At 38.3% G+C, this 12,457-nt stretch overlaps 1 protein-coding gene across 1 annotated transcript in view; it reads right to left on the bottom strand.

Annotated features, from left to right (window-relative positions):
- The window catches only part of cacna1ab (calcium channel, voltage-dependent, P/Q type, alpha 1A subunit, b), a 135,154-nt gene that overhangs the window by 6,005 nt on the left and 116,692 nt on the right, over nt 1-12,457 (bottom strand). Inside the window, exon 43 of the mRNA XM_084714436.1 lies at nt 1,938-2,136. Coding sequence (XP_084570562.1) covers nt 1,938-2,136 — 199 coding nt within the window. The remainder of the gene's footprint in view (nt 1-1,937; nt 2,137-12,457) is intronic.

Genomic DNA, 12,457 nt, shown 5'->3' with positions numbered 1-12,457 from the left:
GATTGGTCTGTGTAGCAGGTTATTCTGTGCAGATAAAGTTAGTGGGTAGTTTGTGTAGCTAACAGAGCAGTTGGTCTGTATAGCTAACACAGGTCTTAGCTGTAAACGCTACTTTAAATGTTAATTTAAATTAGACGTTGAGTTCTTTGATGCTAACAGCATCTTTACAGGTGAACTGTCCATGTACTGTGATGTCCTTTTATGAAGACAATATAATGTTGAAATGTCCGCCCAAAAAAAGGTTTTTGTCACTTTAGAGGCCATAAATACATCTGTAATCTGATTACATCTTTTTTCCTGGAACTGTAATGGGACACAATTGCCTTTTTTGTATCCTAATTACATAATCTTGTTAAATGTAAACCATTAGTCCACAAGCTTGCTCACAAGTTAGTGCAGTGGATAAAAGTATTTCATATGGGTACAGTAAGTCAAAAGTTATTTAAATGAAAATGAAAACAATTAAAGTACCAGATTTTAAAGGGAAAAAATTAAAATGTCTGCTTAATGTAAAAAATCCGCTATACCTGTGCAGCGAAATGTAGAGTATAGAAAACTAATTTAAAACACCATCATCACTACCGAGTCTGGAAAAGGAGAGGAGAGTCTCCTCCATCAGATTAGAGAGCTCTCCAATTATAAAGGGGATTTAGAGTTTAACGGTGCCAGCCTTGTTGCATTAGTTTTACAGCTGAAGCATGCAATTTGCACTCGCAATTAGTGATGAAGTGGGCTATCTGCTTGCACAATGTTCTTCTCAAGGACTTCTTTGTGCCAAGACTTGACTCGCATTAAATTTAAAGAATATGATGACAACTCTGCTCTCTTGGCTCCATGAATGCACAGATTTCTGTTAATTGCCTCAACAACTGCTACTGAGTTGCCCTTGACCAAGCTCTACAGCAGCACTACGTTCTGCAGCTACATTCATGTTACATCATCACTATATGCCAACAGAAAGACTTCTTTCTTTTTTTTAAGGGCTATCATTTATCATCAGTCAAATGCTTTGTCTAGTCAGGGACTGTGGAAAGAATTTAACAGTAATTTGAGCTGACTTTTCTCCTGCAAACACTGCTTATAGAAAAGCATAAGAAGGACTTGCTCTTACTAATGTTTGCTACGTATGTTATACATTTAGCATTAAAATGTAGAAGTGTAACCTTGAGTACATGGGACTACGTAGGAATTGGGACTTGACTCAGGATTTGCCTGTCTTGACTTGGTACCTGAGTGCAAAGACTTGAGACTTGTGGCTTGCAAAACACGTTAACACGTTAACATGCTACAGCTAATATTAGGATAACGTTGAATGTTTAGCATTGGCACTAAGTGTGAGCGAGACCAATGGCGCTAATATAATTTGTAGCTAATGCAATTTGTAGCTAATGTAATTTGGTAGCTATAGGTAATTATGTCGCTAGCAAACAATGTAATGTTTTGTAAATGTTTTAGTTAGCTAGCAAACAATGTCACTTTTTTTAACATTTTGGTTAGCTAGAAAACAAAGTCACCATCTGTTAATGTTTTGGTTAGCTACAAAACAAGGTAACATATTGTTAATTTCTTTTTAGTAGGATAGCAAACAATGTAACATTTTGTTACTTTTTTTTTTAGAAAGCTAGCAAACAATATAACATGAAACAATATAACAATATAACATGTAAACAATGTAACATTTTGTTAACTTCTTAGCTAGCTAGCCAACCATATAACATAAAACATCCAGCAAACAATACAGTGTTTTGCTAAGGAATACAGACTAATAATAATGAACCTAGTTTTGTTAAACTCTGATTAAAACTAATCTTTAGTTACTGTGTTATTTTATTGGTGCAACCAGGGTCAGAGCAGCAGCTACACTTTTAAATGTGCAGATTCTAGTCAGATGTCAGGCATCAGCGTTAGCACATAGATGTCTACTATGAGTGACTCACCCGTGTCTGCGTCAGTGTATCTGGTCAGGGAGCGCTGTGAGGCACGGTGACTCCTGTCCCTGTGTCTGCGTCCTCCGTGTCTCCCCTCCTCAGACACCACCCTCTCCAGGGAGTAGTCATCCAGCCGCACACCCCGGCCCGGACGCCCATGGACCAGGCTGGAGGTGGAGCGACGCATCGGACTGGTGTCGGTGATGGTCTGAGAGGACGAAGGACAGAGGGACAGAGGGACAGATAGGGAGAACGCAAGGTAGGAGAGGATGTGATAAGGTGAGCCGAAAAGAGATAAAAAGAAAATAGCGGGGGAAGAGAGAAAGAAAGAGAGGAGAAGAGAAGTGAGATTTAATGCATCCTGACTGGTGGAGTCCATCCTCAGCTGCGAGACAGACAACACTTCCAACACTCACTAAGCTAATTTTAATGAGTGTAAGACACTACAGACCTGCATATGGTGGAATGTGTTAGATTGTGTATTCATGTTTGCATATGTGCCTACTGAATGCCAATATCTGACTAGGGTCAAACAGCAGGACCAATAAATGTTGGCGTAGATGGGTGGTGGTCAGCCACAGCAGGACAATCCAGCTTTTCACATGTTGCATTTTGTTTCGATATGAACATTTTGGCTCTTGTGTTGTCCTGTGTGGCTATTTGACCCATCTTAAATCATATCACATTATCAGTTTACTATACAGTCTTTGCATTCATATAGCATGAGCCATCCAATCCCCAAACTACTAATCTTTTGACAAGCACATGTACAGTAACACCATGCTTCTTCACCAAAACATGGAGGAATGGAACAGAGAGAGATAAACAGGAAGCTGACAGGGAGAGAAGAAAAGGGGCAGAGAGGACAGAGAGCAAGCATGAAGGAAGGCTGTAAGAAACCATGCCTCACATGCACAAGGCAGAGGAACCTACTAGACTTTTCCAAATGGCAGCCATATTTCATTTCAATCATACTCAGTCTGGAAAGCTGCAGTTCTTTTCTTCATTTTAAACTTGGTACATCATCAGACCAGCATCGGATGTTGGACGCTGGTTGAAAGAGTGATGACTGGCCTGACCATTACCGTTATCTTTCCTATTTCCTCCTCACATTTTCTGTAAATATTCAAATTAGTTATTTAAAAAGCAAATATTTTCATACTGATGCAAATTCTGCCAGATTATAACCAGTTTTAGCACATATAAAGAAGCATGACTAAGAATACGCATATGGTTGCATTAATAATAACACAAAAACCTGTAATAATCACTAACTTGTTGGAAAACAGTCTTGGGAAAAAGAAATATTTGGCAGCATGTTATCTCATCTTCCATCTAATCTTGTTTAATTCATTCCATTTTCTACTTGAATTTATTTTTATGTGTAGTTTCTCATTCTGCTCATCACAAAAAAATAAATTTAGAGAAAATGTTTGGGCAAAAACTGCTTGTGTCTGTTATTTATGTCACAGAGTATAGAGGTAAATCAAATATGGCAGCCATGTGGAAAAGGTAACCTGACACTCCAAAACTGTTGAGCCTGGTCAAAATTCTCTGCAAGAACCCAACAGGAAAATCCTACAGGATCGATTACTGTATTTCAAAATCTCCCAAACTCATCTGGGTGTAAGATTTTAACATAAAGGTGTGCATGTTGCGTGCAGAGTTTATAATTTGCTGAAGTTTCTCAGGGGTCTCAAGGCCTTCTTGATTTTAAGGGGTGTCAGAAAACTTTGAAAAATATCAATGATGTAGGCCTATATCTCAGCATTTTATTCATTTCTGTGAAGAAAACTAAATGGTTATTTCTAAAGTTTATATTATTATGTATGATTGTTAAAAAAAAATAAAAATACATAATACAGATTGAGAATTATATAAGAAGTTCTTAAGAATATCAGGAAAACTCATCTCTGATGCAATATTCATGTAATCTGCTCAATTGCTGTGTTTTACACAAACTTCCTGCAGTTAACTGTACAGTTTATCTGTTTTTCTGTCCTGTTATTGTTATTGTTATGCATGGCTTATAATATGAAATATCCATGAAGTATGTCACTTTCACAAAGGGAAGTGTATCTATCTGTGGCCATGTTTTTGCATTATGTCAAATGTCAGAATTCTTGAAAATTTTCTTGTGTGATAGATTTTCTTGCTGGGTTCATTATCAGGCTCCTCTGACCAGGATGAAACCCTGCTGAAACCCTGCTGACACCCTGAACTCCCCCCCCCCCCCCAGAAAGCTTCACATCACCCAGATGATAGAGCATACATCAGTCTGCAAGCAGCAGGCCGGACAAAGACGAACACAAGAGGATTCACCGTCCCGAGAGGAGCTGCGCTGCACACGGACAGCAGTCTGTACACTCTCCTCTCTGAGCAGCTCAACACAAGCCATGCATTCCCCCTGGAGAGCCGGCAGCACATGTGTGCATACACTTAAAATGCTTACACACACACACACACACACACACACACACACACACACACACACACACACACACACACACACACACACACACACACACACACACACACACGTTTGAAAAGGATGTGTCACTTTCCACATTTTCTGAGCGACTATTTTAAAATGACACGTCTGTTTCTTTTCTTTTCCTCTTTCATGTGCTGTAACTCAAGATGTAATAACATTTCAGCAGGATAGTTTACAGTTTAACAATATATTTTATTGTCCAGGGCCGCATTTCCCAGTTTCGATGTACCTTAGTGTTCTGCGAAGGTTATACCTCAGCAAAGGAGCTTCTTTTCCTACAAGATTTTCATGAAGTTAATTTTAAACTAACGATATGATTTGCACAGGTAGCCTTGATGCACACTTTACTGCAAGTGTTTGAAAAGGGCTAATAAAGCTGAAACTGTGACAGGATGAACGGAGCGCGTATTTATGTATTTTTAGCAATTATAAATAACTTGAAATTAAAAAAACAAACAGAGCAAAATAGTTATATATTTAGAGAACACAAAATGCTAACTGTAAAGCTAACAAACAATATGCATTACGTTCTATTAAAAAAAAGTTTTCATCAAGGTGCATAACGCACAACATACCGTATATACAATACAGACCGAAATAACTGTGACAGACCAGTACAGGACTGATAATGTCGGCTGACTATTACATTTGTCAGGCTCTAGTTATAATACTAGCACTGTTAGTACTGCTACTTCTACCAATATAATTATATTAATTCTAATACTACTAAGAATAATTCTGGTTTTAGAGGCAGAGAAGCTGTTTTCCAAACAGATAGTCCGGCTTATTTGAGAATGAAACTGGATTTATATGCACAAGTATAAAAAATATTAACACAGTAACATTATGATCCTGGTGACTTGTGTGTCCAAATGAAATGTTTGCTGAATTCATTTTTATATGTAACTTGTAACAAATAATGCACTGAAATGTTAAAAACAATGGCATCATCCAACTTAAGACAGACAGAAGCTGCATTCTCCGCCTCTGTCGAACACTCACTCCACCTTTCAGGCTCCCGAGTGACGCCTTTGGCTAAAGCAACACTCTCCCTTGTTGGTAAACCACTTCCTCCACATCCACGGCAAGACTTAGCTCTGCCTCGTCATGCATGACTAATGACATGCCGGCACGCTGCCAATCCCCGTGTGCAGGCCAACAGTCGCACATCAGGCCAGTCCATGCTTTCGTCATACACTGTTGACCCAGTCTGCAGCGATGCAACAGACTAAAACACACGCACGTGGGAACACACGCACACGCGCCGCACACAAGCAGAACTCCGGGGAAACTCGTCACGGAGAGCAGACAATGGAGAGCAGAGCGACCTCAACATGAGCAGACACGGGAGAGAGGGAAAGAAAGAGCGAAAAGGAAAGAAGACAGAAAGGAAGAAAGACTGGGGCGGCTTAAAGAAAAGCTGACAGGGTAGATAGAGAAAGGAAGACGCGATCAAAGCAGATCTGAACAGTGACAATTAGGTCAGAGTTGATTTAAAGAGCTCGGAGTGCCAGGTGGGTGGGATTCACTGCATCAGCACGACCCAGATGGTGTCTCGTTTAAGTTGCAGAGACACTTGACTTCAGAGCCATTTTGTGTGATTGACAAAACAGACCAAACCAACCATAAACGGTATTATGCAAACACTTGACCCAAGGGAAGAAGAGAGGACATAAAATATGGACATTTGTCCCTCGCAATAATCGTGACAAAGCACCCTCCAAAATGTGAAGGATGGCAAATTTGCTCACTTCAGAATTTGGTGGTTGAGGGACTGTAGCTGTTCACTGCGGCTTTATGGTGATGTACGTTTCCATCAACAACAGTGAACAGCTGCACATGTAAATGAACGCTAAAGTCTTGGGTTGAAGCTATGATGTTTGGTGTTTCTGTCTCTAAAACTAACACCACTTGAAAGGACATTTCATGGTCATGTCTACCTATTTTAAGCTTTTCGCGTGTCTTTTAATGGGATGCAAGAAAGTATGAAGTCAGGTGCCATTTGTTGTCATGGTAACAACAGTCAGGTGACCTTTGTCGTCACTCCAACAACAATTAGCAAGTGGTTAATGTTGAAAAAAACAGTCAGATTATATATCATATTTCAGTTAGGTTTAGGCACCAAAACTAAATGGTTGCGTTTAGGAAACATGACGGTTTAGATTAGATAATTATGTTATTTACATAAGTTAAATTAACATATGTACACGACATAAGTATGACCATTAAGTTAAAGTCCTGACCAAATGGTCTAAAATCAGACCTGTTGTGGATTTGTCCATAAACTGGGTCACTGTTTACTGACCAGGTTATGATCATCTTGTGGGTCAAAATGCAGATTCGCAAGCAGGAAAGAACTGAGTGTGCACTGCTGCAGGCATCGTCTCAGATGTCTCAGAACTAAAATTATGGATAGATGTACTTTTACAAAACCTGAGCTCACAGGGATTGAGCATAAAGTGTAGGGCTGCAACTACTGATTACTATCATAGTCGATTAATCGATTGATAGTTACTTGTTTTAAAAATGGTGAAAAATGCCAATCAGGGCTTCAAAGTCTAAGATGATGTCCTCAAATGTCCACAAACCAAAGATATTCAGTTTACTGTCAGAGGAGTAAAAAAAACAGAAAATATTCACATTTAAAAAGGTGGAATCAGAGACTTTTGACTTCTTTTCTTAAAAAATTACTCAATCTGATTATTAGATTATCAAAATGGTTGGTGATGAATTTAATAATCGATTAATAATTGACGAATCAATTAATAATTGCAGCTCAAACTAAGTGTGTGTACATTATACAAACTGAGGGCCTGTTGGCCAGTGAGGACTTTTGGTCACTCAATCCTTCAACCCACTTTAACCCCCCAGTATCTGACTGAAGGTAGTGATATAAAGATATCTGACTTAGCTCAGAATGTAATCATATTTCACACAAATTTAACTTGTAAAACCGGAGTAGCTATCGATAAAAAATGTGGACCATAAATAGCATAAAGACCCACAGGATTGTGACTTTAATCTGTCCTGAATACCAAACGGGGACTGTTTGTGACACTGAAGAGTTCAATCCCACCCATATGGACTCTCACGTGGGTCAAAACAACCAGCAAACGACATTTTGGTGCAGATCTGGTTTGAAAAGTGATCGACAGAAGAGTCAAGAGGGGAGGGACAGAGAGAAGACAGAGAGATAGAGCGAGAGAGGTACATACACTGAGGTTATTTCCGCGAGGCCTGTGTCTCCTCCGCTGCAGAGCAGGCAAACACAGAGATGATACGTAGAGCAGAGCAGTGTGGCACACGCACACGCACACACGCGTACACACGCACGCACAGAGCACAGGCCCGACATAGCATAGCCGCCAGGACCGAAAGACAAGAGAGGCAGAGGGACAGAAAAGAGAAAAACAGACAGAAGGAATGGGAAACAATGACAGGAATTTTAAGAGGAGAGGGACAATAATAACATAATTTTGAGATAAATATGTTTTGGGAGGGGAGAAGGGAAAAAAATAAAACAAAGGGATGAGAGAGATGCCGGACATGTATATAACGATGAAGGAAAGAGAGGACAGAGAGGTAAAAAGGACGAGAAAACACGTGATTCAGGCAGGACAGAGAGGAGAGAAAGAGAGAGGACCCAGTTAATTTAAAGAAGGCCAGTGCACACACATAAGGGCGAGGTGGGTGTGCCAGTGAGCGAGAGAGGACAGAGGACAATATAAGATGCGCACACACGCACACACACACACACACACACACACACACACACACACACACACTCATACACACACTTACCGAAACAGCATGAGCTCTCTGTAAGGCAGAGCAGTGTTAGAAGGCAGTAAGTAACAGTGAACGGACACACACGTATATACTGTATACGCAACATACACTTACACACACACACTCACACAGGACGTCTTCTACACTCCTACAGAAGTCTACCTTTATCTATGTTTAATTATTATAGAATTATATTAACACATAGCATTTGAATGTTCCAGGACTTTTACTGGAGGAATAACAATGTTCAGAACTACAGGCACCAAACCTGTGTCAGGTAGCGTTTGTTTTAATGAGCAGGGAGAACTGAATGGGTGGAGCCTCTAGCAATCTATTTGGAGAGTTTGTTGTGTTGGCAGAAACATTAACTACAGTATGAGTGTAAAGTGCTGGCTGTGTCACGCTAGCTTCAATGCAAAGGTATTTACATCTGCAGCATTAGAGCAGAGTAGGAACTGTAGTTCTTTTTATGTACATTATATTATAGTATAGTATATTATAGTGTATTTTAAAAGACAAAAAGAAGAGAAGCCTAAATAACATATCATTTAGTATTTGGTTGCACATCATTATAGGGAAACTTCAGCTATTTTTCTGCCTGGATCCTATCTTCCCATGTTTTTGTGTCTAAAAAATGGGGGCGACTAATTTTTAAATTATTCCAGTACTGAGGGAGAGCGCTGCAGCTGGCAACCATGGGGGCAACTGCAACCATCAGTGTATTCATATCAATAATAAGGAACAAGTAAATTGCCATGTGAGGCTAGTAAATCGGTCAGGCAAGTGGTAAAAAAAAAAGAAACTATTAAAATGTTTTGATAATCAATGAATCATAAAGTAATTTTTCATGCAAAATGGCATAAAATGCTCTTTTTTTATCTTCTCAAATATGTTATCATGCTTTTCTTCCTATATCATCATATTAAACTGAACATAAATCTTTAGTTTTTGGACTGACACAACACCACATTTAAAGACATCACATTGGACTTTGAGAAACTGCGATGGATGTGTGTTTGCCACTAAAAGCCTCAGATTGTCATTATAGGTATCTGACAAAGAGTCAGATGCTTTTTGTTTAACCATAACTAGCTGCTAAATCACTCTGTTCAAAGCCACCAAACTCCACTGACAAAACGCTACCTCATACCTCATAGAATCTGGGAGTTGCTCGTCTACTAATGCCTCAGATGTTTAGCTTGTTTGTCTTATTGTACAGCTTTGGTGTTTTTTATCTGCAATAATGTGTAAATATTAGTTTCCAAACTAAAACACCTTAACAAACTAAACAATTAAGGCAAAGGTAGACCAGTAATTCTTACATTCTGCAAGGTAAAATGTCTGGTTTTGTCAATGGAGTTTGGTGGCAGCGAACCACAGCTGTTTCTGGAAAGGATCTTACTCTTAACTATCTTTTTGTAGGGTTCAGTTTGATAATGTTGGTAAGAGTAACAAGCTGAGCCTGTCAGTGGCAAAAACAAGCATTTTAGTGGATGTACTCTGATGGGCGCAGTTGCCCCAAAGATTTACATTATAGCCCATTTCACAGCAATACTGGATCAATTTAAAAAAAAAAAATTCTCCCTGTTAGTATTAGAAAACAAAACATGGGAAAATTGAACAGGTAGAAAAGTACAGACGTTTCTATTTACCTGTCCATACTAACAAAAGTAAAATTTTAGAAGCTACGGAGTTTAAACTCACTTATCAACCACACTCATCTAAGTAGAAATTGTACTGACACCTTCTCTACTTGCTTAACACATCTGTTTATGTGCACATCACATTCCTCTTATACCCTCATCCTCTAAAGGTTCATACAAAAACACTCCATGGAGTGACCAACATACCAAAGTGAGAGCAACATGACTGGATGTGGTGACATGTCAGAGTATGGCAATGTTAGTATGCATGAGTGTCTGAGTTTGTGTGTGTGTGTGTGTGTGTGTGTGTGTGTGTGAAACTGCAGCCAGAGGCTTCATAGTAAAGTCCACATGTCCTACATGGAAATCATGAATAGAAACATTTCTCATCATGTTTTAAAACACGATAAATGTTGTATGTATAGCATGAACAAAGCAAAGTTGAACAGCGATCGATCTGCAACCCGAGATTCAATCAATCACACAAGGACTGAGCACAGAGAGCAGAGAGCAACAAAGGGTTTCCTTTTCTCACTATTTTCATAAACTTCAACTGAGAACAGATTAACATCAGGTGGACAGTGGACAGGTTATGTCCCTCTATCATCCACCATCTTTTTCATTTGGATACATAAGTTTGCAGCTGTAACACAGGTATAAAACCAGATACTATAAGGACATGTCATACATTCACATGTTTATATTAAGGTCCTGGCAATTAGTGTTAGTTAATAGTAAATAAGTCCATATATGATGTTTATTAACATTACTATGTGTTAATAACACTGTATAAGTGTTAATAATAGCATCATAAACACATTTATTGTTAGAGTATTTGTGCATTTGTAAGCACTTCTAAAACAAACCTTGTTAATATGATAAATACAATCTTTCTGTGGAGCAATTGGAGGCACAAATAGTTTTGAGTAACTATTAATAACTATTATTAACTATTAAGTGCATATACAGGATTTATTAACCATAACAAGGCATTATTCTCACTTCAGATCTGGTAGCAGCAAAATGTATAGTTAATTGTTAATAAGTGCATATAAAGGATTTATTGTTCTTGCCTTAATAATACTGATGTAAATAATAATAATAATAATAATAATAATAATAATAATAATAATAATAATAATAATAATTCAGTCCAGGAATGTTATGATCACAATTCATGCAAATTCAACTAATCCCCATGAATTCTGTGCAGCCTGGCAATTTTGTTTAAACTCTGCAACTTTGTAGCAAATTTGACATCATACATACACGTCTAAATGCACCCAATCAATGTTTTGTTTTATTGTTTACTAGATTTTTGCATTTTATTTTTTTTTATTTTGACACAGGTATGAAAAGAACAGAAGGTTTGTCGTTATTGAGATTTATCAATGCTCAGTGCACTTCTTCATTTACAAATAAAACATATTTAGAGTTTTTGTACTTGTGAGCTTTTTTGGTGAGATTACTTACAACACTTAGAAAAGAGTGTGGTTTTATTCTCCCTGAAAGTTGCCTTTGATTGTAATGAATTTTATATATATATATATATATATATATATATATATATATATATATATATATATATATATATATATACATATAAAAAAAAGCCTAAAAACATTGCAACATGCACTGCAGAAAGAAAAGCTGTCATGAAATCAGGGATTTTAATCCGCAACAATCCCTAAAACAGCCTGCGAAATCCTGGAAGCAACAAAAAAGCTTAGCTCTGACATAATACATGAGCTGGTTAAATTAAAAAAATGTGCTTGTAACACTATTATAAACAAGTTTCTAATAAGCGTTAATAAATGTCTTATAATCTAACAATTGACGTGTTTATGATGCTATTATTGACATGTATATAGTCTTATTAACACTAATAATGTAAATAAGTATCTGATATTGACTTATAAGGGCCTTATTGATTAATGATTAATACAAAGACTTAACTTAAATCTTAACTTCCTCTACAGCCCCCTCTGTCTCTGTCTCACTCAAGAAGTCAACAAAGTGCCAGTTTGAGCAAGTCAGTGATACAGCTGCTGCTGCTGAGATCAGTGTACCGGAAAATTATTTGACGACATATAGTTTATGTACCTGAACACCCTGAGGTTGTATTTGTTTTTAAAGATTTTTTATTTTTGTATGTTGTCAAGAGAGACGTTAACTCTGGCCACAGTTTACACAGGACAGACACACCAAGGATTGAATGGAAATGGAGTAGGGAACAGGACATGGTTCGATATTCTATACTTACAGGTCATCTAGATATATATTTGTATACATATCTAGAACACTTATCCAGCCCTCCGACCCATTCTGCTGCTCAAACATTAGCACGCAACTTCGCCGCTGCTTAGAGAGGAGCTCTCTTGGTGCTGAGCAGCGGTGGGTCGGCTGCTGGATGAGCGGAGGTTTACAGCGAGGGGAGGGGGGTGGAGGGGAGGTGGCAGGAGGGGAGGGAGGGGACAAGGAGACCAGACAGGAGGTGAATTTACAAAAGTCTCACTGCTTCCTTGCATCCTGTCAAAACATTTTGAGGATGTTTTGTTTGCTTCCTGTGCAGAGAACTTGAACTCTTAAAAGTTTTATGTTGA

The sequence above is a fragment of the Lutjanus erythropterus genome, chromosome 3, assembly GCF_056507025.1.
Source record: "Lutjanus erythropterus isolate fLutEry1 chromosome 3, fLutEry1.hap2, whole genome shotgun sequence".
NCBI lineage: Eukaryota > Metazoa > Chordata > Actinopteri > Lutjaniformes > Lutjanidae > Lutjanus > Lutjanus erythropterus.
The sequence above is the reverse complement of the archived record's forward strand: the minus strand, read 5'-3'. Positions and strand labels throughout refer to the sequence as shown.